Source organism: Pan paniscus, chromosome 15, assembly GCF_029289425.2.
Source record: "Pan paniscus chromosome 15, NHGRI_mPanPan1-v2.0_pri, whole genome shotgun sequence".
NCBI lineage: Eukaryota > Metazoa > Chordata > Mammalia > Primates > Hominidae > Pan > Pan paniscus.
The window spans coordinates 75,175,118-75,195,840 of NC_073264.2; the positions used below are offsets into that span (position 1 = coordinate 75,175,118).

Sequence of the window (20,723 nt, forward strand, 5' to 3'; positions counted from 1 at the left end):
TAAGTGTCGTCTTGCACAGGTCGCAACCTGTCTTCCATCTGCTTTACGTGTTGTTTCTTAAGGCTGAGTGAATTAACGATTTCTGTTTATATATTGTGTAAAATGCAAGTCATTTCAAGTAACAATTAAGTTGTTTTGGTATACTCCCATGCTTTTGCTCTTGGTTCTGCTTTAGAGAGTTAGGGTCTTGCAGTCATTTTTAAACTCATTTTTAGTTCTACCATCCTCATCCCAACTATATATCGATTTTATTGATATATAGGTTTCCTTCCCTTAGACAAAAACATTTTATATTTGGAAGGAATCTTGGAAGTTCATTGCAGGAATGAAGAAATTGAAGCCAAGGTGAGCTATATTAAGTACCTGCTACATGAAAGGCATAATGCTAGGTGCTTTGGGAGACCAAAAGATGACTCAAACATATAAACATTTTTTTTTTTTCAGTTTCAGTTCTCTTTTTAGATGTCACCTCCCAAAGAGTCTTTCTTAGAACACAGTATCTGGAGTTGCCCTTTCCCACCATTCATCTCAGTATCTTCCTTGTCAGCATAGTTACTCTGTTAACTTTGCCCCTTTTGCGCTAGATTGTAAATTCCAAGTTTGTCTTGTTCATATTGTCTTGTTCATAGTTGGATCCAGGTTTAGCACAGTGCCTGACGAACAGTAGGTCTTTAATTAACATTTATTGAAAGATTGATTAGATATATGCAGAAATAATATATTACTTGATCTTAAGTTTTAAGTTTAACCGAGTCTTAAATTTTGTGAGCGCAGGTACATACTGTATTAGAAATTATGGCTGGGCGTGGTGGTTCACACTTCTAATCCCAGCACTTTGGGAGGCTGAGGCAGGCAGATTGCCTGAGCTCAGGAATTGAAGACCAGCCTAGACAACATGGTGAAACCCCATCTCTACAAAAAAATACAAAAATTATCTGGGTGTGATGCCACAAACCTGTAGTCCCAGCTACTTGGGGGGGCTGAGGCAAGAGAATCTCTTGAGCCCAGGGGGTGGAGGCGGCAGTGAACCATGTTCATGCCACTGCACTCCAGTCTGTGTGACAAAGCGAGACCCCGTCTCAGAAAAAAAGAAGGAAAAAAAAAAAAGAAATTATGGATGTTTGGAGTCAAAAGAGATTCTCCTGCCTGGGTGCTCTCTTGCAAAAATGTCCTTCTCTTGCCAGAAAGAAGGGCATTTAAAAAGTCAGGCAAGGGAATAGGGAGTTATTGTTAATGGGTACCAAATTTCAGTTTGGGAAGGTGAAAGAATTCTGGAAATGAATGTGATGATTGCACAATTAATGTACTTAATACCACTGAAATGTATACTTAAAAGTTATTAAAATGGTAAAATTTATGTATATTTCACCACAGTTGAAAAAAAACGCCAAGTAATACAAGTAGAAGTAATTGTTATTAAATTTTTTAGTTTATTTTTAAATTGCTTTTACAAACTTTGGGGATTTTAGAGATGTGTTCCTTGAGTTTGATTTTTTCCCCCTGTCATCTCTCAATTTAGTTTCCTTTCTTTGGCCAGGAAGAGTATTAAAAACATTAAATTTGGCTTGGCGTGGTGGCTCACGCCTGTAATCCCAGCACTTTGGGAGGGCGAGATGGGTGGATCACGAGGTCAGGAGATCGAGACCATCCTGGCTAACAAGGTGAAACCGTCTCTCTACTAAAAATTACAAAAAATTAGCCAGGCGTGGTGGTGGGTGCCTGTAGTCCCAGCTACTCAGGAGGTTGAGGCAGGAGAATGGCGTGAACCTGGGAGGCAGAGCTTGCAGTGAGCCGAGATCGCGCCACTGCACTCCAGCCTGGGACAGAGCGAGACTCCATCGCAAAAAAAAAAAAAAAAAAAAAAAATTAAATTTTTTTCCTTTTCTAGCCATCTCTATGGTCACTTTATTTGCACTCTTGATTTTTAAGTTTTCATTCTCATCTCTTACAAAGTTTCACTCCTCTCCACCTAATGTTTTCTTTTTAATCTGAAAAAATCAAGTCAAGCACTTTGAACTTAAATTCAGCTTCTAAATAAGTATCTCATTCCAAAATATTCCACGGCCTAGCTCTTTCACTTCTATTTTTAGTGTTCCACCTGTCACTGTCTTTAAAATTTAATTCAGATAATATTTATTTTAATATGTTTGTCATTTACTCTTTTGTCTTTTTCGTGATAAATTTGCTGGAGCGTCTTTGAAAAGGAGAAAACTGAAATTCAAATACAGCCATCTAATTACTTAATTTATGAGAGTAAGACTCACAGCAGAGTCTGAGTTCTATCCCAGACTGTGGTATCATAAGGTCACCCATGTAGGTTATTAGATTGTACCCCCAATAATTTTCTTTTTAACTTTCTTTTAGAGACAGGGTCTCTCTCACTCTATTGCCCATGCTGAAATGCAGTGATATGATTATAACTCACTGCACCCTCAAAGGCTCAAGCGATTCTCCCATCTCAGCCTCCTAAGTAGCTGGTACTATAGGCTCACACCACCATGCCCAGCTAATTTATTATTATTATTATTTATTTTGTTTTGAGACGGAGTCTCACTCTGTCACCCAGGCTGGAGTGCCGTGGCATGATCTCGGGTCACTGCAACCTCCGCCTCCTGGGTTCAAGTAATTCTCATGCATCAGCCTCTCCAGTAGCTGGGATAACAGGCACACGCCACCACACCTGGCTAATTTTTGTATTTTTAGTAGAGACGGGGTTTCACCATGTTGCCCAGGCTAGTCTTGAACTCCTGACCTCAGGTGATGCACTCACCTCGGCCTCCCAAAGTGCTAGGATTACAGGCGTGAGCCACCATGCCCCACCTTATTATTTTTTATAGAGATGGAGTCTCACTATGTTGCCCAGGATGGTCTCAAACTCCTGGGCTCAAGCAATCTTCCTGCCTCGGCTTCCCAAAGCACTGGGATTCCAGACATGAGCCACTGTACCTGGCCCAATAACTTTATTTTTGTTATGGTTGAACATTCCTCAGAAATTGGTAACAAAGAGAAGCTAATTTTTGGATGCTTTAATTAAGGCAATGTATTAGTTGAGTTCTTTACAATTAAAATGCCATTGGAAATTCCTTTGGAATATTTGGCAAAACAAATTCAGTTTAGAGAAAAGTACATTTTGTACGTATGTATATTTTCTGGGGAGTGAGTTCATTTTATTTCCCAGATTTCCAGAGATGTGGTTACCCAGAAAATGTTAAGAACTGCTGTTTATAGCATTAAATGAACTAGTTATGCAACTGGTTAGCATACTGAGCATACAATAAAAACTCAACAAATGTTAATATTGAGTACTACTGTGTGCAAGGGAAGAGTGGAAGAGAAATGATGTCAAAGAATTAGGCAGAGGCTGAGTAAGATTTTATAGAGTGTGGTAGATACACATTCACAGATTTAGCTGGGAGGAACTTTAAGCTGGAGAGTGACACGAACTGATTGACATTTAAAAAAATCAATTCTGGCCTCTTTATGGAGAATAGATTCCGGGGGTGTGAAGGGGAAAGGGTAAGAATGGGAGCAGAGAGATCTGTTAAGAGGCTGTTGAAGTAGTCCAAGAAAGAAGTGATGGTTCCTTGGGTTATTTGATTTCAGGGTGTATTCTGAAGGTAGAAATGACTAGATTTACTCATGGATTGGTTATGGAAGGGTGAAGGAAAAGAATGCATGAAGGATGACATCTGGGTTTTTGATCTGAGAATTGGAATTTATGGTAGTGTTATTTCTTGAGATGGGAGAAGATTGGGGGAATATGGTTTTGAAGATAATTAGGTTTAAAGTTTAAGTGGGGATTTTTTTTTTTTTTTTTTTTTTTGAGACAGGATGTGGCTCTATCACCCAGGCTGGAGTGCAGTGGTGTGATCTTAGCTAACTGCAGCTGCCACCTCTGGGCTCAAGCCATCCTTCCACCTCAGCCTCCCAAGTAGCTGGGACTACAGGCTGACACCACCACACCTGGCTAATTTTTTTGCTTTTTGTAGAGATGGGGTTTCACTATGTTGGCCAGGCTGGTCTCAAACTCGTGAGCTCAAGCAATCCACCCACCTCGGCCTCCCAAACTGCTTGGATTACAGGCGTGCACCACTGCATCTGGCCTTAAGCAGTTTTTTCATATGTAAATAGAGAGGGATTCAAATAACCACTTGGACATAAACCTTTGTAGTTCTTTAGAAAGGTTGGGAATGGAAATATAAATATGGAGTCATTGGCATACAGAAGAAGATAAAGTCCTCATGTTGAAATAGGGGAGTTCCCTAACCGCAGGACATACGACAGAGGTGTGGCTTGTCTGTGTGCACTCAATCCTCTTATGGGAGAGGGAGCATGCAGATGGGCAGGTGTAGGAGTCAGGGCGAGCACTTTTGGGCTCCAGCCCCACGGTAGCATCTAGGGGTGGGTGCCTGCAACTCCCAAAGCCCAAGTAGGCATGTATAACAGTGCACTCTTTTTTTTTTTTTTTTTTTTTTTTGAGATGGAGTCTTGCTTTGTTGCCCAGGCTGGAGTGCAGTGGTGTGATCTTGGCTCACTGCAACCTCCACCTCCCAGGTTCAAACGATTCTCCTGCCTCATCCTCCCCAGTAACTAGGATTACAGGTGTGTTCCCCCATGCCTGGCCAATTTTTGTATTTTTAGTAGAGACAGGGTTTCACTATGTTGGCCAGGCTGGTCTTGAACTCCTGACCTCAAGTGATCCACCCATCTTGGCCTCCCAGAGTGCTGGGATTACAGGCATGAGCCACCGTGCCCAGCCAGAGCACTCTTTTAGCTTTGCTGTCTGCAGACACTTAAGTGTTAAGTGGCTCAGTGCCCTCTTGGTACCGCGGTCCTTGTCTGGTGTCCAGGAAGAATCAGGTTGCACATGGACTTGAAGGATGGTAAATGTACGAGTTTTATTGGGTGGTGGAGGTGGCTCTAAGCAGGCTGGATGGGGAGCTGGAAAGGGGATGGAGTGGGAAGGTGATCTTCCCCTGGAGTTTGGCTATCTGGCAGCTGATCTCCTCTCTGACCATCCCCAGCCAAACTCCTCTTGGCATTCAGATGCTCCTTCTCTTCTCTCTGCAGTTCCTCTGCCCTTCTGTTCATCTCCTTGTGGAGCCTGGAGTTTGGGGTTTACATGGGTATAGAATAGTGGGGCATGGTGGGCCAAAAGGCAACTTTTGGGCATGAAAACAGGAATGCCTGTTCCCATTTTGGGCCGCAGGTTTCCAGGCTTGAGGTGGGGCCTTTGCTTGGGAACCACCCTCTTCTTCTACCCAGTATTTTCCTGTTTTCTGTTTGTATCAATTTATACCATTAAAGTGAGGTAGAGAGTGGAGCCAGTGTAGGATGTGGCCTGAGTGGAAAAGGAGAAGGAAAAAGGAGAGTCAATGAGGTAGGAGAGAAACCAGCATAATAGTTTTATAGGAGAGGGGAGTAGTATTTCAAGGAAAATAGTCAGTGTGTGGATGGTGCAAAGAGATCACATGAGACAGAACAGGCTGGGCGTGGTGGCTCACACCTGTAATCCCAGCACTTTGGGAGGCAGGTCGATCACCTGAGGTCAGGAGTTCGAGACCAGCCTGGCCAACATGGCAAAACCCCATCTCTACTAAAAATACTAAAAATAAAAAATTAGTGGGCATGGTGGTGTGTTCCTGTAATCCCAGCTACTTGGGAGGCTGAGGCAGGAGAATCACTTGAACCTGGGAGGCTGAGGTTGCAGTGAGCCTAGATCACGTTATTGCACTCTAGCCTGGGAGACAAGAGCGAAACTCCGTCTCAGAAAAAAAAAAAAAAAAAAAAAAAAAAAGACGGAATAGAGAAATGACCACTGGATTTGGCAACATAGGTCATAGATGCCTTGACAACAGCAGTTTCTATGTATGTAGGGACAGAAGCCTGATTGTCGTACATTTAGGAGAGAGAGTGATGTGAGGAAGTAGGGACAGCAGAAAAGACATCACAAGAACTTTTTCAGTGAAGGGGGTATGGAAGAGGTCATGGGGTCAAGAGAGAGGGTTTTTGGTTTTCTTTTCTTTTTTTTTTTTAAAGCAGTGTCTCACTTTGTCATCCAGGCTGGAGTGCAGTGGGACAAACAGCTCACTCACTGCAGCTTCGACCTGCCAGGCTGAAGTGATTCTCCCACCTCAGCCTCCTGAGTAGCTGGGACTACAAGGGTATACCACCACGCCCAGCAGGGTTTCACTGTGTTGCCCAGGCTGGTCTTGAACTCCTGAACTCAAGTCTTGGCCTCTCAAAGTGCTGGGATTATAGGCATGAGGCACCCCACCTGCCCTGGTGTTTTTTGTTTGTTTGTTTTTTTGAGATGGCGTCTCATTCTGTTGCCTGGGCTGGAGTACAGTGGTGCGATCTTGGCTCACTGTAACCTCTGCCTCCCGGGTTTAAGCAATTCTCCTCCCTCAGCCTCCTGAGTAGCTGGGATTACAGGCGCCTGCTACCACACCCAGCTAATTTTTTGTATTTTTAGTAGAGACAGGGTTTCACCACGTTGGCCAGGCTGGTCTCAAACTCCTGACCTTGTGATTCACCCGTGTTGGCCTCCCAAAGTGCTGGGATTACAGGCATGAGCCACCATGTCCGGCTGGGGTTTTTTTTGAAACACAGAAATTCTGCAACCAGCTTGATTGGTACTGCTCCTTTTTAAAGAGATTTTTAAAGAGTTACTTATTTTGTAAAGTTTTATTTATTTTGAAGCTAGTCAAATTTAGCAGTGGGGGGTTGTATACCAACTTTAGTGACACTGAGATGAGGCTAGAGAAGGTAGAAACTGATGGTACATGAGAAAGATGATATTCAAATGATGTCCTTGATAAAGCAAGAGAAGATGGCATCTAGAGTGCTATCAGAAGAGTCTGTTTCATGGAAGTAGAAACACTTAATTCATTGTAACTGGAGGAAAGCACAAGAGTATGAATGAAGATGCAGGTGGGTTCATTGATACTCATTTTTCTTAACACTCCCAATAAAATATCATTCCCATTCATAGATTGAAAGAGTGAGGTTTGGTAAGGGAGAATGATTTATTTGTATTCTATCACGGACCAGTGGCATCAATAGTTACAGAACTCATATCTCTAGACTTCCAGGTGAGTGTTCCAGTTTATGTCCTTTGAGATTGAAGTATCATATACATTAATGTGTTTCCTGTCTTCTTGGTTCATCTGGATGTTTTGTTCTAGGGACAGATCTGGAAGCATCTTTGCTAAGTTTTGAAAAACTTGACCGTGCCTCACCAGATCTTTGGCCAGAACAATGTAAGTTTTTGCCTTCTTTATATCAGAGTCAATGCAGGAGAAACAATGTTCCTTTTTAAAGAGATTTTTAAAGAGTTATTTATTTTGTAAATATTTATTTTGAAGCTAGTCAAATTTAGCAGTGGGGGGTTGTATACAAACTTTAGTGACACTAACGTTAATAAGTTCTGATAACAGGCTGAGCTTGTTGGCTCATGCCTGTAATCCCAGCACTTTGGGAGGCCGAGTTGGGAGGATCACCTGAGGTCAGGAGTTTGAGACCAGCGTGGCCAACATGGTGAAACCCTGTCTCTACTAAAAAAAAAATAGAAATATTAGCTGGATGTGGTGGCACACGCCTGTAATCCCAGCTACTCAGGAGGCTGAGGCATGAGAATCTTTTGAACCCAGGAGGCGGAGGCTGCAGTGAGCAGAGATTGTGCCACTGCACTTCAGCCTGGGTGACAGAGTGAGACTCTGTCTCAAAAAAAAAAAAAAAAAAAAAAAAGTTCTGATAACCCATTACCATCAGACCAGGCTGAAGAGTTATCATTTAACTTTAATAATTAAAGTTTTATTTTATTTCAAAGAGAAGAGATTGAAGTCCAGTGTTAAGAATAGCTGTTTGGTGGTTTAATTTGTTCAGAACACAGTGTGACTCAGAAAATAAGGAGCCTTTAAACAATAATAATTATTTTGTTTGAACCAGAGTCTCTCTCTGTCGCCCAGGGTGGAGTGCAGTGGTGCACTCGGGTCACTGCATCCTCTGCCTCAGGGTTCAAGCGATTGTCCTGCCTCAGCCTCCCAAGTAGCTGGGACTACAGGTGCATGCCACCATGCCCGGCTAATTTTTTGTATTTTTAGTAGAGACAGGGTTTCACCATGTTGGCCAGGCTGGTCTCGAACTCCTGACCTCAGGTGATCCACCTGCCTCAGCGTCCCAAAGTGCTGGGATTACAGGTGTGAGCCACCGTGCCTAGCCAACAATAATTATTATTATATATATGTATATATATATATATATATTTTTAGACGGAGTTTCACTCTAGTTGCCCAGACTGGAGTGCAATGGCCCAGTGTTGGCTCACTGCAACCTCTGACTCCCAGGTTTAAGCGATTCTCCTGCCTCAGCCCCCAAGTAGCTGGGATTACAGGCACATGCCGCAATGCCCGGCTAATTTTTTGTATTTTTAGTAGAGACAGGGTTTTGCCATGTTGGCCAGGCTGGTCTCAAACTCCTGATCTCAGGTGATCCACCCACCTCGGCCTCCCAGAGTGCTGGGATTACAGGCGTGAGCCACCATGGCTGGCCATTAATTACTTTTTAAAGCTACATTTATAGGCTGGGCATGGTGGTTCATGCCTGTAGTCCCAGCAGTTTGGGAGGCCAATGCAGGTGGATCACTTGAGGCTAGGAGTTTGAGACCAGCCTGGCCAACATGGCAAAACCCTGTCTCTATCAAAAATACAAAAATTAACTGGCCGTGGTGGTGCACACCTGCTATCCCAGCTACTCAGGAGGCTAAGGCACGAGAATTGCCTGAACCCGGGAGGCGGAGGTTGCAGTGAGCCAAGATTGCACTATTGCACTCGAGCCTGGGTAACAGAGAAAGACTCTTTCTCAAAAAAATCCCCCAAACTACACTTATTTGTTTGTTTGTGTATTTATTTATTTGAGATGGAGTCTCGCTCATGTCGCTCAGGCTGGAGTGCAATGGTGCAATCTTGGCTCACTGCAACGTCCGCCTCCCTGGTTCAAGCGATGCTCCTGCCTCAGCCTCCCGAGTAGCTGAGATTATAGGTGCCCGCCACAATGCTCAGCTAATTTTTGTATTTGTAGTACAGACGGCTTTTCACCAAGTAGGTTGGTCTTGAACTCCTGACCTCAGGTGATCTGCCCACCTCGGCCTCCCAAAGTGCTGAGATTTCAGGAGTGAGCCACCACAGCCAGCCCCCAAAACTACATTTATAAGAAATTCACATAATACTGAGATATATAAAGCGTTTTCTCACCTTTTTCAATCACTCTTTTTTTTTTTTTTTTTTTTTTTGAGATGGAGTTTCACTCTTGTTCCCCAGGCTGTGCAGTATAATGGTGCAGTCTTGGCTCACTGCAACCTCTGCTTCCGGGTTCAAGCGATTCTCCTGCCTCAGCCCCCCAGGTAGCTGGGATCACAGATGCATGCCACCACACCTGGCTAATTTTTGTATTTGTAGTAGAGAAGAGGCTTCACCATGTTGGACAGGCTGGTCTTGAACTCCTGACCTCAGATGATCTGCCTGCCTCGGCCTCCCAAAGTGCTAGTATTAGAGGCCTGAACCACTGCACCTGGCCCACTCTTATAACGTTAACCACTGTTAATCGTACAAATCCTTGTAAAAGGTACAACTCCGGCCAGGTGTGATGGCTCACGCCTGTAATCCAAGCACTTTGAGAGGCTGAGGTGGGCGGATTACCTGAAGTCAGGAGTTTGAGATCAGCCTAGCTAACATGGCGAAACCCCGTTTCTACTAAAAATACAAAAAATTAGCTGAGCGTGGTGGCACATGCCTGTATCCCAGCTACTTGGGAGGCTGAGGCAGGAGAATCGCTTGAACCCGGGAGGCAGAGGTTGCAGTGAGCAGAGATTGCAGTGAGCCGAGATCACTCCATTGCACTCCAGGTTGAGCAACAAGAGCGAAACTCTGTCTCAAAAAAAAAAAAGGTACAAATCCTTTTGACCTATTTTATACAGATAAGGAAATAATAATTTTTTAAGTATGTATAAGAGGGATTTTTTTTTTCTTCATAATGTTGGAGTCATATGCATGTGGCCTACCACTTAACTTACTCCACATGTGAACAGTTCCATCTTGGTTTGTGTATGTCTACTTCATTCTTTTAAATATATTTCATTGTATGGATATATTATAGTTTATGTATTCATACATTATTTGGAAACTTAAGTTATATCTACTTTGTAGTTTGTTTTTTTTTTTAATTTGAGCAAGGGTCTCACTCTGTCACCCAGGCTTTGTGCAGTGGCGTGATCACAGCTGACTACAGCCTCAACCTCCTGGGCTCAAGTGATCCTCTCACTTCAGCCTCCTGAGTAGCTGGGACCACAGGCATGTACCACCACAACCAGCTATTTAAAAAATTTTTGGGGGGACAAGATCTCACTGTGTTGCCCAGACTGGTCTCAGACTCCTGGGCTCAGGCTGTCTTTCCACCTTGGCCTCCCAGAGCGCTGGGATTACAGGTGTGAGGCACTGTGCCTGGCCTATATCTAGTTTTTGACTTTACAGACAGTTTATCAGTGAATACCCATGTACACATATCTTCATATACATGGAAGAGGATAACTGTATGAGGGCCCCTTTCCTCACATACTAGCCAGTATTAGATGTTACTAATCTATTAGTTTCATTTTACATTTCCTTTTTGGTGAGATTGAACTTTTTTTTTTTTTTTTGAGATGGAGTCTCGCTCTGTTGCCCAGGTTGGAGTGCAATGGCGTGATCTCAGCTCACTGCAACCTCCACCTCCCGGGTTCAAGCAATTCTCCTGCCTCAGCCTCCTGAATAGCTGGGACTACAGGCACATGCCGCCACACCCAGCTAATCTTTTGTATTTTAGTAGAGACGGGGTTTCACTGTGTTGCCCAGGCTGGTCTCCAACTCCTGAGCTCAGGCAAAGATGTTATTTTAATTATATATTTTTTTTAGAGACAGAGGCTCATCCTATCACCCAGGCTAAAGTGCAATGTCACGATGATAGCTTACTGCAGCCTCCAACTCCTGAGTTCAAGCCATCCTCCTGCCTCAGCCTCCTAAGTAGCTAGGACTATAGGTGTGCATTACCATGCCCAACTAACTGGGTTTTTTTTTTTTTTTTTTTTTTTTTTGAGACAGGGTCTTCCTCTGTTGCCCAGTTTGGAGTGCAGTGGTGTGATCATGGCTCATTTCAGCCTCAACTTCCCGGGCTCAAGCCTTCCAAGTAGCTAGGACTACAGGGGCACATCACTACGCCTGGCTAAGTTTTGTATTTTTTGTAGAGACGGGGTTTCACTATATTGCCCAGGCTGGTCTCCAACTCCTGAGCTCGAGTGATTCACCCGCTTCAGCCTCCCAAAGTGCTGGGACTACAGGCATGAGCCACTGCACCCGGCCTGTTTTTTAATTTTTTGTAGAGTCTGGGGTCTTGCCTTGTTGCCCAGGCTGATCTTTAAGGGATCCTCCTGCCTTGACTTCTCAAAATGCCCAGCCCTGATTTTTATTTTTCTGCATTTTAATGTGATTCTTTCTGTGAGAAATTTAAATAAATAAAATTGGATTGACAGAACAGCATCTCTAAAAAGGCAGTTTAAACTTTCTGGTAAGAGATATTGTATCTTACCACCCTCCCAACCAGCTAACTCCTGGTCCTTCCAAGTTCAGTTGAGGCATTATTTTCCTTGAGAAGCTTTTTATGCCCCCTGGGTCTGACTTAGCTTGCCATTTTTTGTCTTGCCATAGTCCTGGCATCTTTCTTTGAGGACTGAAACAGTGTTATAGTTATTGGTTTATTCTTTCTCTTCTTCTAAACTATAAGAAAACAGACAAAGCTGTTTTCTTATTATTTGGATCTTCTATGCCTGAGCAATCATACTTATTGAATAAATAAAGTTTTGTTTTTCTTTTTAGTACCAGGTGTTGCTGAATTTGCAGCTTCCTTCAAAAGTGTAAGTAATATCCCTTACCTACTGAGGTCAATCCAAAGTTTCGCTCCTGAGTAAAAGCTCAGATCTCTGTTCTTTATTTTATTTTATTTTATTTATGGCAGAGTCTCACTCTTCGCCCAGGCTGGAGTGCAGTGGTACGATCTCGGCTCACTGCAACTTCCACTTACCAAGTTCAAGCGATTCTCCTGCCTCAGCCTCCTGAGTAGCTGGGATTACAGGTGCCCACCACCACGCCCAGCTAATTTTTGTATTTTTAGTAGAGACGGAGTTCACCATCTTGGCCAGGCTGGTCTCGAACTCCTGGCCTCAAGTGATCCACCTACCTCAGCCTCCCAAAGTGCTGGGATTACAGGTGTGAGCCACCGCGCCTGGCCTTTTAAAATTTTTTGTGGAGAAGAGGTCTCACTATATTTCCCAGGCTGGTCTTGAACTCCTGGGTTCAAGTGATCCTCCTGCTCCAGCCTCCCATAGCATTAGGATTACAGGTGTGAGCCAATGTATGTGTTTTTGTTTTTTTGTTTTTTTTAATGTGAAAAATAATACCTACTTTATAGAGTTGATTTGGAGGTAAATGACTTGATGCATGTAAAGTGTTTTGCTTGTCACATAATAGGTTCTGAGTACATTTTAATTAAAAAAAGAGAAAGACGCAAAGCTGAAATAATGTTTCTCAACCCTACCTTTTGTGCATGACAGAATCATCAACATGCAGCTATGGAGCTCTTGAAAAATGCACTGTAACAAATGAGCACCAAGAAAAAAATTAATTAAATATAAAAAAAGAAAAGCACATATGAGGAGTCCCTTGCTCTACTTTTTCCACTAGACCCTTCCCTACCCCTCATATTCTAAATCATTATGTCTGGAGTGTGGCCAAGGCATTTATAGTTTTAAAAGTTACACAGGTGATTCTTGTGTGCAACTAGCATTAAACTGCCAACCCAGAGCTATTCTAAGAATGGGCTTTCTTTCATAGTTTTAAGTTCACTTTCATAAATGAAAAATTGTAAAATTCTGAAGTTTCCTAAAACCTCTACAATAAAATTGTGAAATTCCAAGTGATGACCATTCCAGACTTCTCTCACTTAAAATGAGGATTTTCTCATTCTTGATTCTTCTTTGAATCTCCCCTATGCCAGAGAATGTTACTTACTGATTAGTGTTTCAAACAGTTGAATTGGAGGCTTTCACCAGAACTGAATTTCAAGTAATTTCATTCATTGCTATACTAACTTGTTAGGCATAAATCAGTAATAGTGATCATACCTATTCTTCCACAGTAATTTCTCTGAGACTGACTTTCAAGATAAGCCATGTTTTTTGCAGTGACTATTTGTAGGCCATATCTAAACCTGGAGAAATCCAGGTTTTTGAAATTATAATCTGCCAGTATTTCCAAACAACCTGAAGGCTATGTGACAAGCTGCATTTTTTCTTTTTCTTTTTCTTTTTTTTTTGAGACAGAGTAATACTCTTACCCAGGTTGGAATACAGTGGCACGATCTTGGTTCACTGCAACCTCTGCCTCCCACATTCAAGAGGTTCAAGCAATTCTCGTGCCTCACCCTCCCAAGTAGCTGAGATTACAGGTGTGTGCCATCACGCCTGGCTAATTTTTTTTGTATTTTTAGTAGAGATGGGGTTTCCCCATGTTGGCCAGGCGGGTCTCGAACTCCTGACTCCTGACCTCAAGTAATCCGCCCACCTTGGCAGCCACCGCATCCGGCCCAGGCTACACTTCTTATAAGAATAATAGGGTCTCCTCACACTTTTTATGTGTCTGAATGGATATATTATTTTTTGACAGCCTATTACTAGTTCTCCACCCAAATGGATGGCTGAGATAGAACGTGATGACATCGACATGTTGAAAGGTAAGTGATGCTAGTTACCACTTTTAACTGGATATTTATGTTTTTCCATAGACCACCTCTCTATTTTTTTTTTCTGTTTCCTTACAAGTATTTTTGGCTTCAGACTTCTCATTTAAACCTCCTTATTTGTAGTTTTTCATGTCTGCAATGCCCTTCTCTACCTTTTCCATGTGTAGAAATCCTGCCAATTCAAGACTCAGTCATAGTGAATTCTGCTGCTCGTGCTAAATTCTTCTAATGTGAACCTGATTTTGTATAATACAGTTAACGAATAGCTCTAACATAAATTTTTTCATTTAATTCCCATAAAGGTCCTGTGAGTTGGGTATGATGATATTCAAAGTTCATAAGTTAACCAAGATAGAATGAGTTAAAATTTGGCTAGGCGTGGCTCATGTCTGTAATCTTAGCATTTTGGGAGGCCGAGGTGGGTGGATCACCTGAGGTCAGGAGTTTGAGACCAGACTGACCAATATAACGAAACCACGTCTCTACTAAAAATACAAAAATCAACCAGGCATGGTGGCAAGCTCCTGTAATCCCAGCTACTCTGGAGGCTGAGGCAGAAGAATCACTTGAACCTAGAAGATAGAGGTTGTGGCGAGCAATAGTTCCACTGCACTCCAGCCTGGCTGACAGAGCAGAACTCTATCTCAAAAAAAAAAAAAAAGTTAAAAAATTTTAACTCTGGTTTTTTTTTTTTTTTTCAGACGGAGTCTCGCTTTTGTTGCCCAGGCTGGAGTGCAGTGGTGCGATCTCGGCTCACTGCAACTTCTGCCTCGTGGGTTCAAGCGATTCTCCTGCCTCAGCCTCCCGAGTAGCTGGAATTACAGGCATCCCCCACCACGTCCAGCTAATTTTTGTAGTTTTAGTAGAGATGGGGTTTCACCATGTTGGCCAGGCTGGTCTCAAACTCCTGACCTCCAGTGATCCACCCACCTCGGCCTCCCAGAGTGCTGGGATTACAGGCGTGAGCCACCACGCCCCGCGTAAACTCTGCTTTTTTAAGTCTAGCCTCTTTCCATTATAACACAAGTGCCTTATTTAGAATTTACTGCCATATATTGTCAGTACTATTAAATGACAACCTCTTAGTGGGTTAAGACCTATTTTTTATTTTTTTATCCCATCAATTTCTTCTATAAAGAATACTATAAGTAGTGAATATTGTTGTTTGATAAATGATTTGAAACTCAATCACAAAGTGGAAATTTAAATTAAAAAACATTAATTTTCCATGATTTTGCCCTACTTTATTTATTTTATCATCCTTCTGGTGATAAGATTCATGATGATTGTGAAGTAATAGACTGAAATTAAGGTAAAAACCTGGGATTTTTGAGGTATTTAAACAGCTGAACATATCAAGAAAGTCTACTTATGCTAGGTGTAGATAATGACTGTGGCATGATAAATGAGATTAAAAAAAACACCTTTATTTGATTTTAGAAGTAATTCATTGTTCTTTATGAAATGCTTAAATGCAGATTCCCTCCTCCTGCCATGGAAAAATTAAGTCTCAAGGGCATCTCAGGTTCATTCTTCTAATGTTTCAAACAGACATTTATATAATATCTCATCAGCATGTATTTCTTAAGGCAACTTTAAATTTTTAGTGAGGGATCATAGCATTATATTCTATGCAAACTGACCTGTGTCTTAAACCTAAAAGGAATTGGGTGCTATTTAAATAAAAATTCAGGAAAGAACATTTTTAAGTATTGTCTTTGTGTGTGTGTGTGTGTGCAAGAGACTGGAGTTTTTTTTATTACTCAGTCTCCCCGAGAATTTGGGGATCAGAGTTTTTAAGGATAATTTGGTGGGTTGGGGGGACAGTGAGTTGCTAGTGCTGATTGATTGGGCTGGAGATGAAATCACAGGGAGTCAAAGCTGTCCTCTTGCACTGAGTCAGTTCCTGGGTGGGGGCCACAAGATCAGATGAACCAGTTTATTGATCTGGGTGGTACCAACTGATCCATCAAATGCAAGGCCTGCAAAATATCTCAAGCACAGAAACACCCAACAGTGAAACCGCCATTGCAGAATTGTAACTGTGATGGTGAAAGAGATCTGACCTAACCAACTCCATTTGCTCCTAACCTCCAACAGTATGCTGTCTTTTTACTTAGTAAACTTAAAGATTTTTATAGGAATTTGATTTGAAGGGAAAGTTTAGATTTTTATTTAGTCTTTGTTTTCTAAACTTAGGGAAATGGGGAATAGTAAGTGTTTTGTTGCCACTTTATTATAAGTCGAAATAATGTGGACTTACAATTAACAGTGGAGACAGTGTCCATTTTGTCAGATCAGATCTGTCTTCAAGGCTTTCTTAATGCTATCAAAAGACAAGGTTTTACATTTTAATGATGTATTCCAAACAAATGTTATAAATAATGTTTCCTGAGGATGAATCACTTAATTTGTTACTTTATTATTTTTTCTTTTTTTATTTGAGAAAAGGTCTCACTCTGTCACCCAGACTGTAGTGCAGTGGTGCCATCATGGCTCACTGCAGCCTTGACCTCCTGGTGATCCTCCCATCCCAGCCTCCTGAGTAGCTGGGACTACAGGCATACACCACCATACCCAGCTAATTTTATTTTATTTATTTTTATTTTTTTGAGAAGGAATCTCACTTTGTTGCCTAGGCTGGAGTGCAGTGGTACAATCTCAGCTGTCTGCAACCTTTGCCTCCTAGGTTCAAGTGATTCTCCTGTTTCAGCCTTCTGAGTAGCTGGGACTATAGGCGCCCGCCACCACACCCAGCTAATCGTTCTATTTTTAGTAGAGACAGGGTTTCGCCAGGTTGGCCAGGCTGGTCTCAAACCCCTGACCTCAGGTGATCTGCCCGCCTTGGCCTCCCAAAGTGCTAGGATTACAGGCATGAGCCACCACGCCTGGCTGAATTTTTGTATTATTTTTATACAGGTGAGGTATCATTGCCCAGGCTGGTCTTGAACTCCTGGGCTCAAGTGATCCTCTTGCCTTAGCCTCCCAAGTAGCTGGGACTGAAGGCATGTGCTACCATGCCCGGCTAATTCTGTTTTTATGCTAGTTCTTTTCTTATTAAGTGGGTAAGCTTATCTGAGGAATTTTGCAATAGTGGGAAAATTCCCTGATTTGTGTGTGTGTAAGATTGGGGGAGGAGTTACGGATCCATTTTCTACTTATTCAGTGGTAATTAAGCTTGAAAACTTGTATAACAAGAGTTCCCAACCCAAGTAAGTTGCTACTAGAGAAGAGTGGAAAGAAATGATGTTGAAATAAATGATTCTGTTTCAGAACTGGGGAGTCTCACCACGGCTAATTTGATGGAGAAGGTTCGAGGCCTACAGAACCTAGCCTATCAGCTGGGGCTGGATGAGTGTGAGTACCCTGATCGCATTTGTTCAGGGGTGTATTCCACCCTGAGCTGTGTATTCCACCCTGAGCTCAGGTATTCCACCCTGATCTCCAGTTATAATTAAGAAAGTATATTAGGGAAAAGAGAAGCATTCTGAAGGTAAGAAGTCAATCTAATTCATTGACTTTTTATGGTGGAGTGTGGTGGAATAATTACTGGATTTACTAGGTAACAAATTATTTTTCTTTATACAGTAAAAGTATATTGAAATCCCTTCAGGTTATTATCTCATTTTTAAATAGACAGAGTCTTACTATGTTGCCCAGGCTGATCTTCAACTCCTGGGCTCAAGTGATCCTCCCACCTTAGCCTCTGAAGTAGCTGGGACTACAAGCATGTACCACCGTGCCTGGGTAATTTAAAAATTTTTTTGTAGCGACAGAGTCTCACTATATTGCCCAGGTTGGTCTTGAACTCTTGGGTTTAAGTGATCTTCCTGCCTCAGCCTTCCAAAGTGCTGGGATTATGAACCACCGCACCCAACCAGCATTTTACTTTACAAATAAATTTAAGGCTGGCCACAGTGGCTCATGCCTGTAATCCCAGCTAGTTGGGAGGCTGAGGATGGAGAATCACTTGAACCTGGGAGGCGGAGGTTGCAGTGAGCCAAGATCATGCCACTGCACTCCAGTCTGGGTGACAGAGTAAGACTCTGTCTCAAAAACAAGAAAATTAATTTAAAATTTCTAATTTTCAACTGATAGTTGTCACTTCCTCAGACCTCTTTATCCTTCCTTTATTTCTATTACTGTCATCAGCAGTTGGCTTTCTTTTACCAAGAAAACATTTTTGAATTGGTTATGGAATCAAGAAATAGAGAACAACAAACTGCTTCAAGATATGGTTGTTAGCTGCTCTGCTAAGTTCACTCATTAGTACCTAACTCTTCTCTATATACTGGTAATTTATTTCTTATGATTAAAGTTTATACCTTGGCAAAATTACTAGTTACCATGTATGTCATGGACCTCCTTGATTTATAATGAAAAGGCAAATCTGTGATTAGTAAATTCATGAATGTGAGACTTTCATAGTCGATTTTGTTCCTTGATTTTGTTTCTAGCTTTGGATAATAAATGCTGTAATGATCATTGTGATCAAGGCTTTATCTCTTTGTGTCAATGTTTTTCAATGAAGTAAATGTTATGTTTGTTATATCAAGAAGATGCTGTATTACCAAATAGATTTGTCAGTAGTATTATCTATAGTTATAGCTGAAATTATGGTTCCTCTAATTAGTTTCTCTTTTTCTGCTTTCCTACTGAGAAAGGTAATGAAGTATTTTTTCCTGCTTTTTCTTATTTATACCAAAGTAGAGTGAACGGAATAATGACCCATGGCCCAGCTTCAGTAATCAACATATAGCCAATCTTGTTTTACTTATAACAATTTCCTGTAGCTACTTTAAAGCAAATTCCAGGCATCATATTACCCCATTGCTGAGTAACTTTGTATGTGTTTCCAGAAGACAAGGACTCTTACTTTCTTTTGCTGTTTTGTTTTGTTTTGTTTTGAGACAGAGTCTTACTCTGTGGCCCAGGCTGGAGTTCAGTGGTGCGATCTCGGCTCACGGCAACCTCCATCTCCTGGGTTCAAGTGATTTTCCTCCCTCAGCCTCCTAAGTAGCTGGGACTACAGGCATGCACCATGATGTCTGACCAATTTTTGTATTTTTAGTAGAGATGGGGTTTCACCCTGGTGGCCACGCTGGTCTCAAACTCCTTACCTCAAATAATATGCTCACCTTGGCCTCCCAAAGTGCTGAGATTACAGGCATGAGCCACCACACCTGGCATATTGTTTTTTTTCCTTTCTCTTCAGGAACAGTGGCACAAAATGTAAGTTTTTTTTTTTTTTTTTTTTTTTTTTTTGAGATGGAGTTTTGCTCTTGTTGCCCAGGCTGGAGTGCAATGACATGATCTTGGCTCACTGCAACCTCCACCTCCCAGGTTCAAGCAATTCTCCTGCCTCAGCCTCCTGAGTAGCTGGGATTACAGGCATGTGCCACCAGGCCCAGCTAATTTTGTATTTTTAGTAGAGATGGGGTTTCTCTATGTTGGTCAGGCTGGTCTCGAACTCCTGACCTCAGGTGATCTGCCCAACTCCGCCTCCCAAAGTGCTGGGATTACAGGTGTGAGCCACCGGGCCTGGCCAGTTTTTTTTTTTTTTTTTTTTAAGAGACTGGGTTTTTCTATGTTGCCTAGGCTGGACTTGAGTTCCTGGGCTCAGGCAATCATCCCACCTCAGCCTTCTGAGTAGCTGAGACTACAGGCACAAATCACTGTGCCTGGCTTTTTCTTTCTTTTTTTTTGTTTTTGAGACGGAGTCTCGCTCTGTCGCCAGGTTGGAGGTTGAAGTGCAGTGGCGCGATCTCGGCTCACTGCAACCTCCACCTCCTGGGTTCAAGCGATTCTCCTGCCTCAGCCTCCCAAGTAGCTGAGATTACAGGCTCATGCCACCATGCCTGGCTAATTTTTGTATTTTTAGTAGAGACGGGGTTTCACCATGTTGGCCAGAATGGTCTCAATCTCCTGACCTCGTGATCCACCTGCCTCGGCCTCCCAAAGTGCCAGGATTACAGGAGTGAGCCACTGCGCCCAGCTGGCTACTGTTATTTTTTAAAAATATAACAATAGTTTCATTATTATAACTAAAATTTTTTTTAACAAACTTAAATATCATCAAATAGCCAATCAGGGTTTAGATTTCTGTAGTTGACTCATAAATGCCTTTATACAGTTCATTTTTTGAGTCTGGATCTAAATAAGGTTCATATACTGTATTTGATATGTCTCTGAAATCTTTTTTAGCCTGTCATACTTCCACCTGCATTTTATTTCCCCTTGTCATTTGTTAAACCTAGTCATTTGTTCTGTAGATTTTTCAAAATCTGGGTTTTGTTGATTACATTCCTGTGGTAGAGCTTAACATGTTCACCTATCCCTTTTTTATCTGCTGATTGTTAGATCTAGAAGCTTGCACAGATACAGGCTTGATTTTTTTTTTTTTTTAATTTTGATAAGAATATTTCACAGTTGGTGTTGGGTACATTATGTGTGCTGGTCTTTTTGTGATACTAAGATTAATAGTTGATGGATTCTAGATCTAACTATCAGGAAATAAAAAGGGATAGGTGAACATGTTAATTAAGCTCTACCACAGGAATGTAATCAACAAAACCCAGAATTTGAAAAATCTACAGAACAAATGATTAGGTTTAACAAATGATGGGGAAATAAAATGCAGGTGGAACTATGACAATCAGATTTATTCATTGTAATGTTCTTCATCAGTCTTATACCTAGAGTAGCAGGCTTTGATCACAGTCTAGATTTACTGTTTTATTATAGGTTGCAAGGTAGTAATATTCTGTCATTTCTCTCATTGACTAGAATTTTTCTAAAAAGGACTGTATCTTATCAACTATTTGGTTACCTCGAAAACTGCTTCTACTGGCATGATGGGATAAATGATTCTTTTTCTTTCTTTATTAGTTTTCAGA

At 41.8% G+C, this 20,723-nt stretch overlaps 1 protein-coding gene across 6 annotated transcripts in view; it reads left to right on the forward strand.

Annotated features, from left to right (window-relative positions):
• Positions 1-20,723, forward strand: part of LIN52 (lin-52 DREAM MuvB core complex component) — a 118,019-nt gene that overhangs the window by 839 nt on the left and 96,457 nt on the right. For 2 of the 6 annotated variants that reach the window (XM_003824161.4, XM_055097851.1), the window contains exons 2-5: positions 7,188-7,262; positions 11,907-11,944; positions 13,752-13,818; positions 17,101-17,184. In XM_003824161.4, coding sequence (XP_003824209.1) covers positions 7,188-7,262; positions 11,907-11,944; positions 13,752-13,818; positions 17,101-17,184 — 264 coding nt within the window. Of the gene's footprint in view, positions 1-7,187; positions 7,263-11,888; positions 11,945-13,751; positions 13,819-14,528; positions 16,855-17,100; positions 17,185-20,723 lie in introns of those variants that run through there. The other 4 variants (XM_055097852.2, XM_034937817.2, XM_055097854.2 and 1 more) reach the window with 3 other exon arrangements.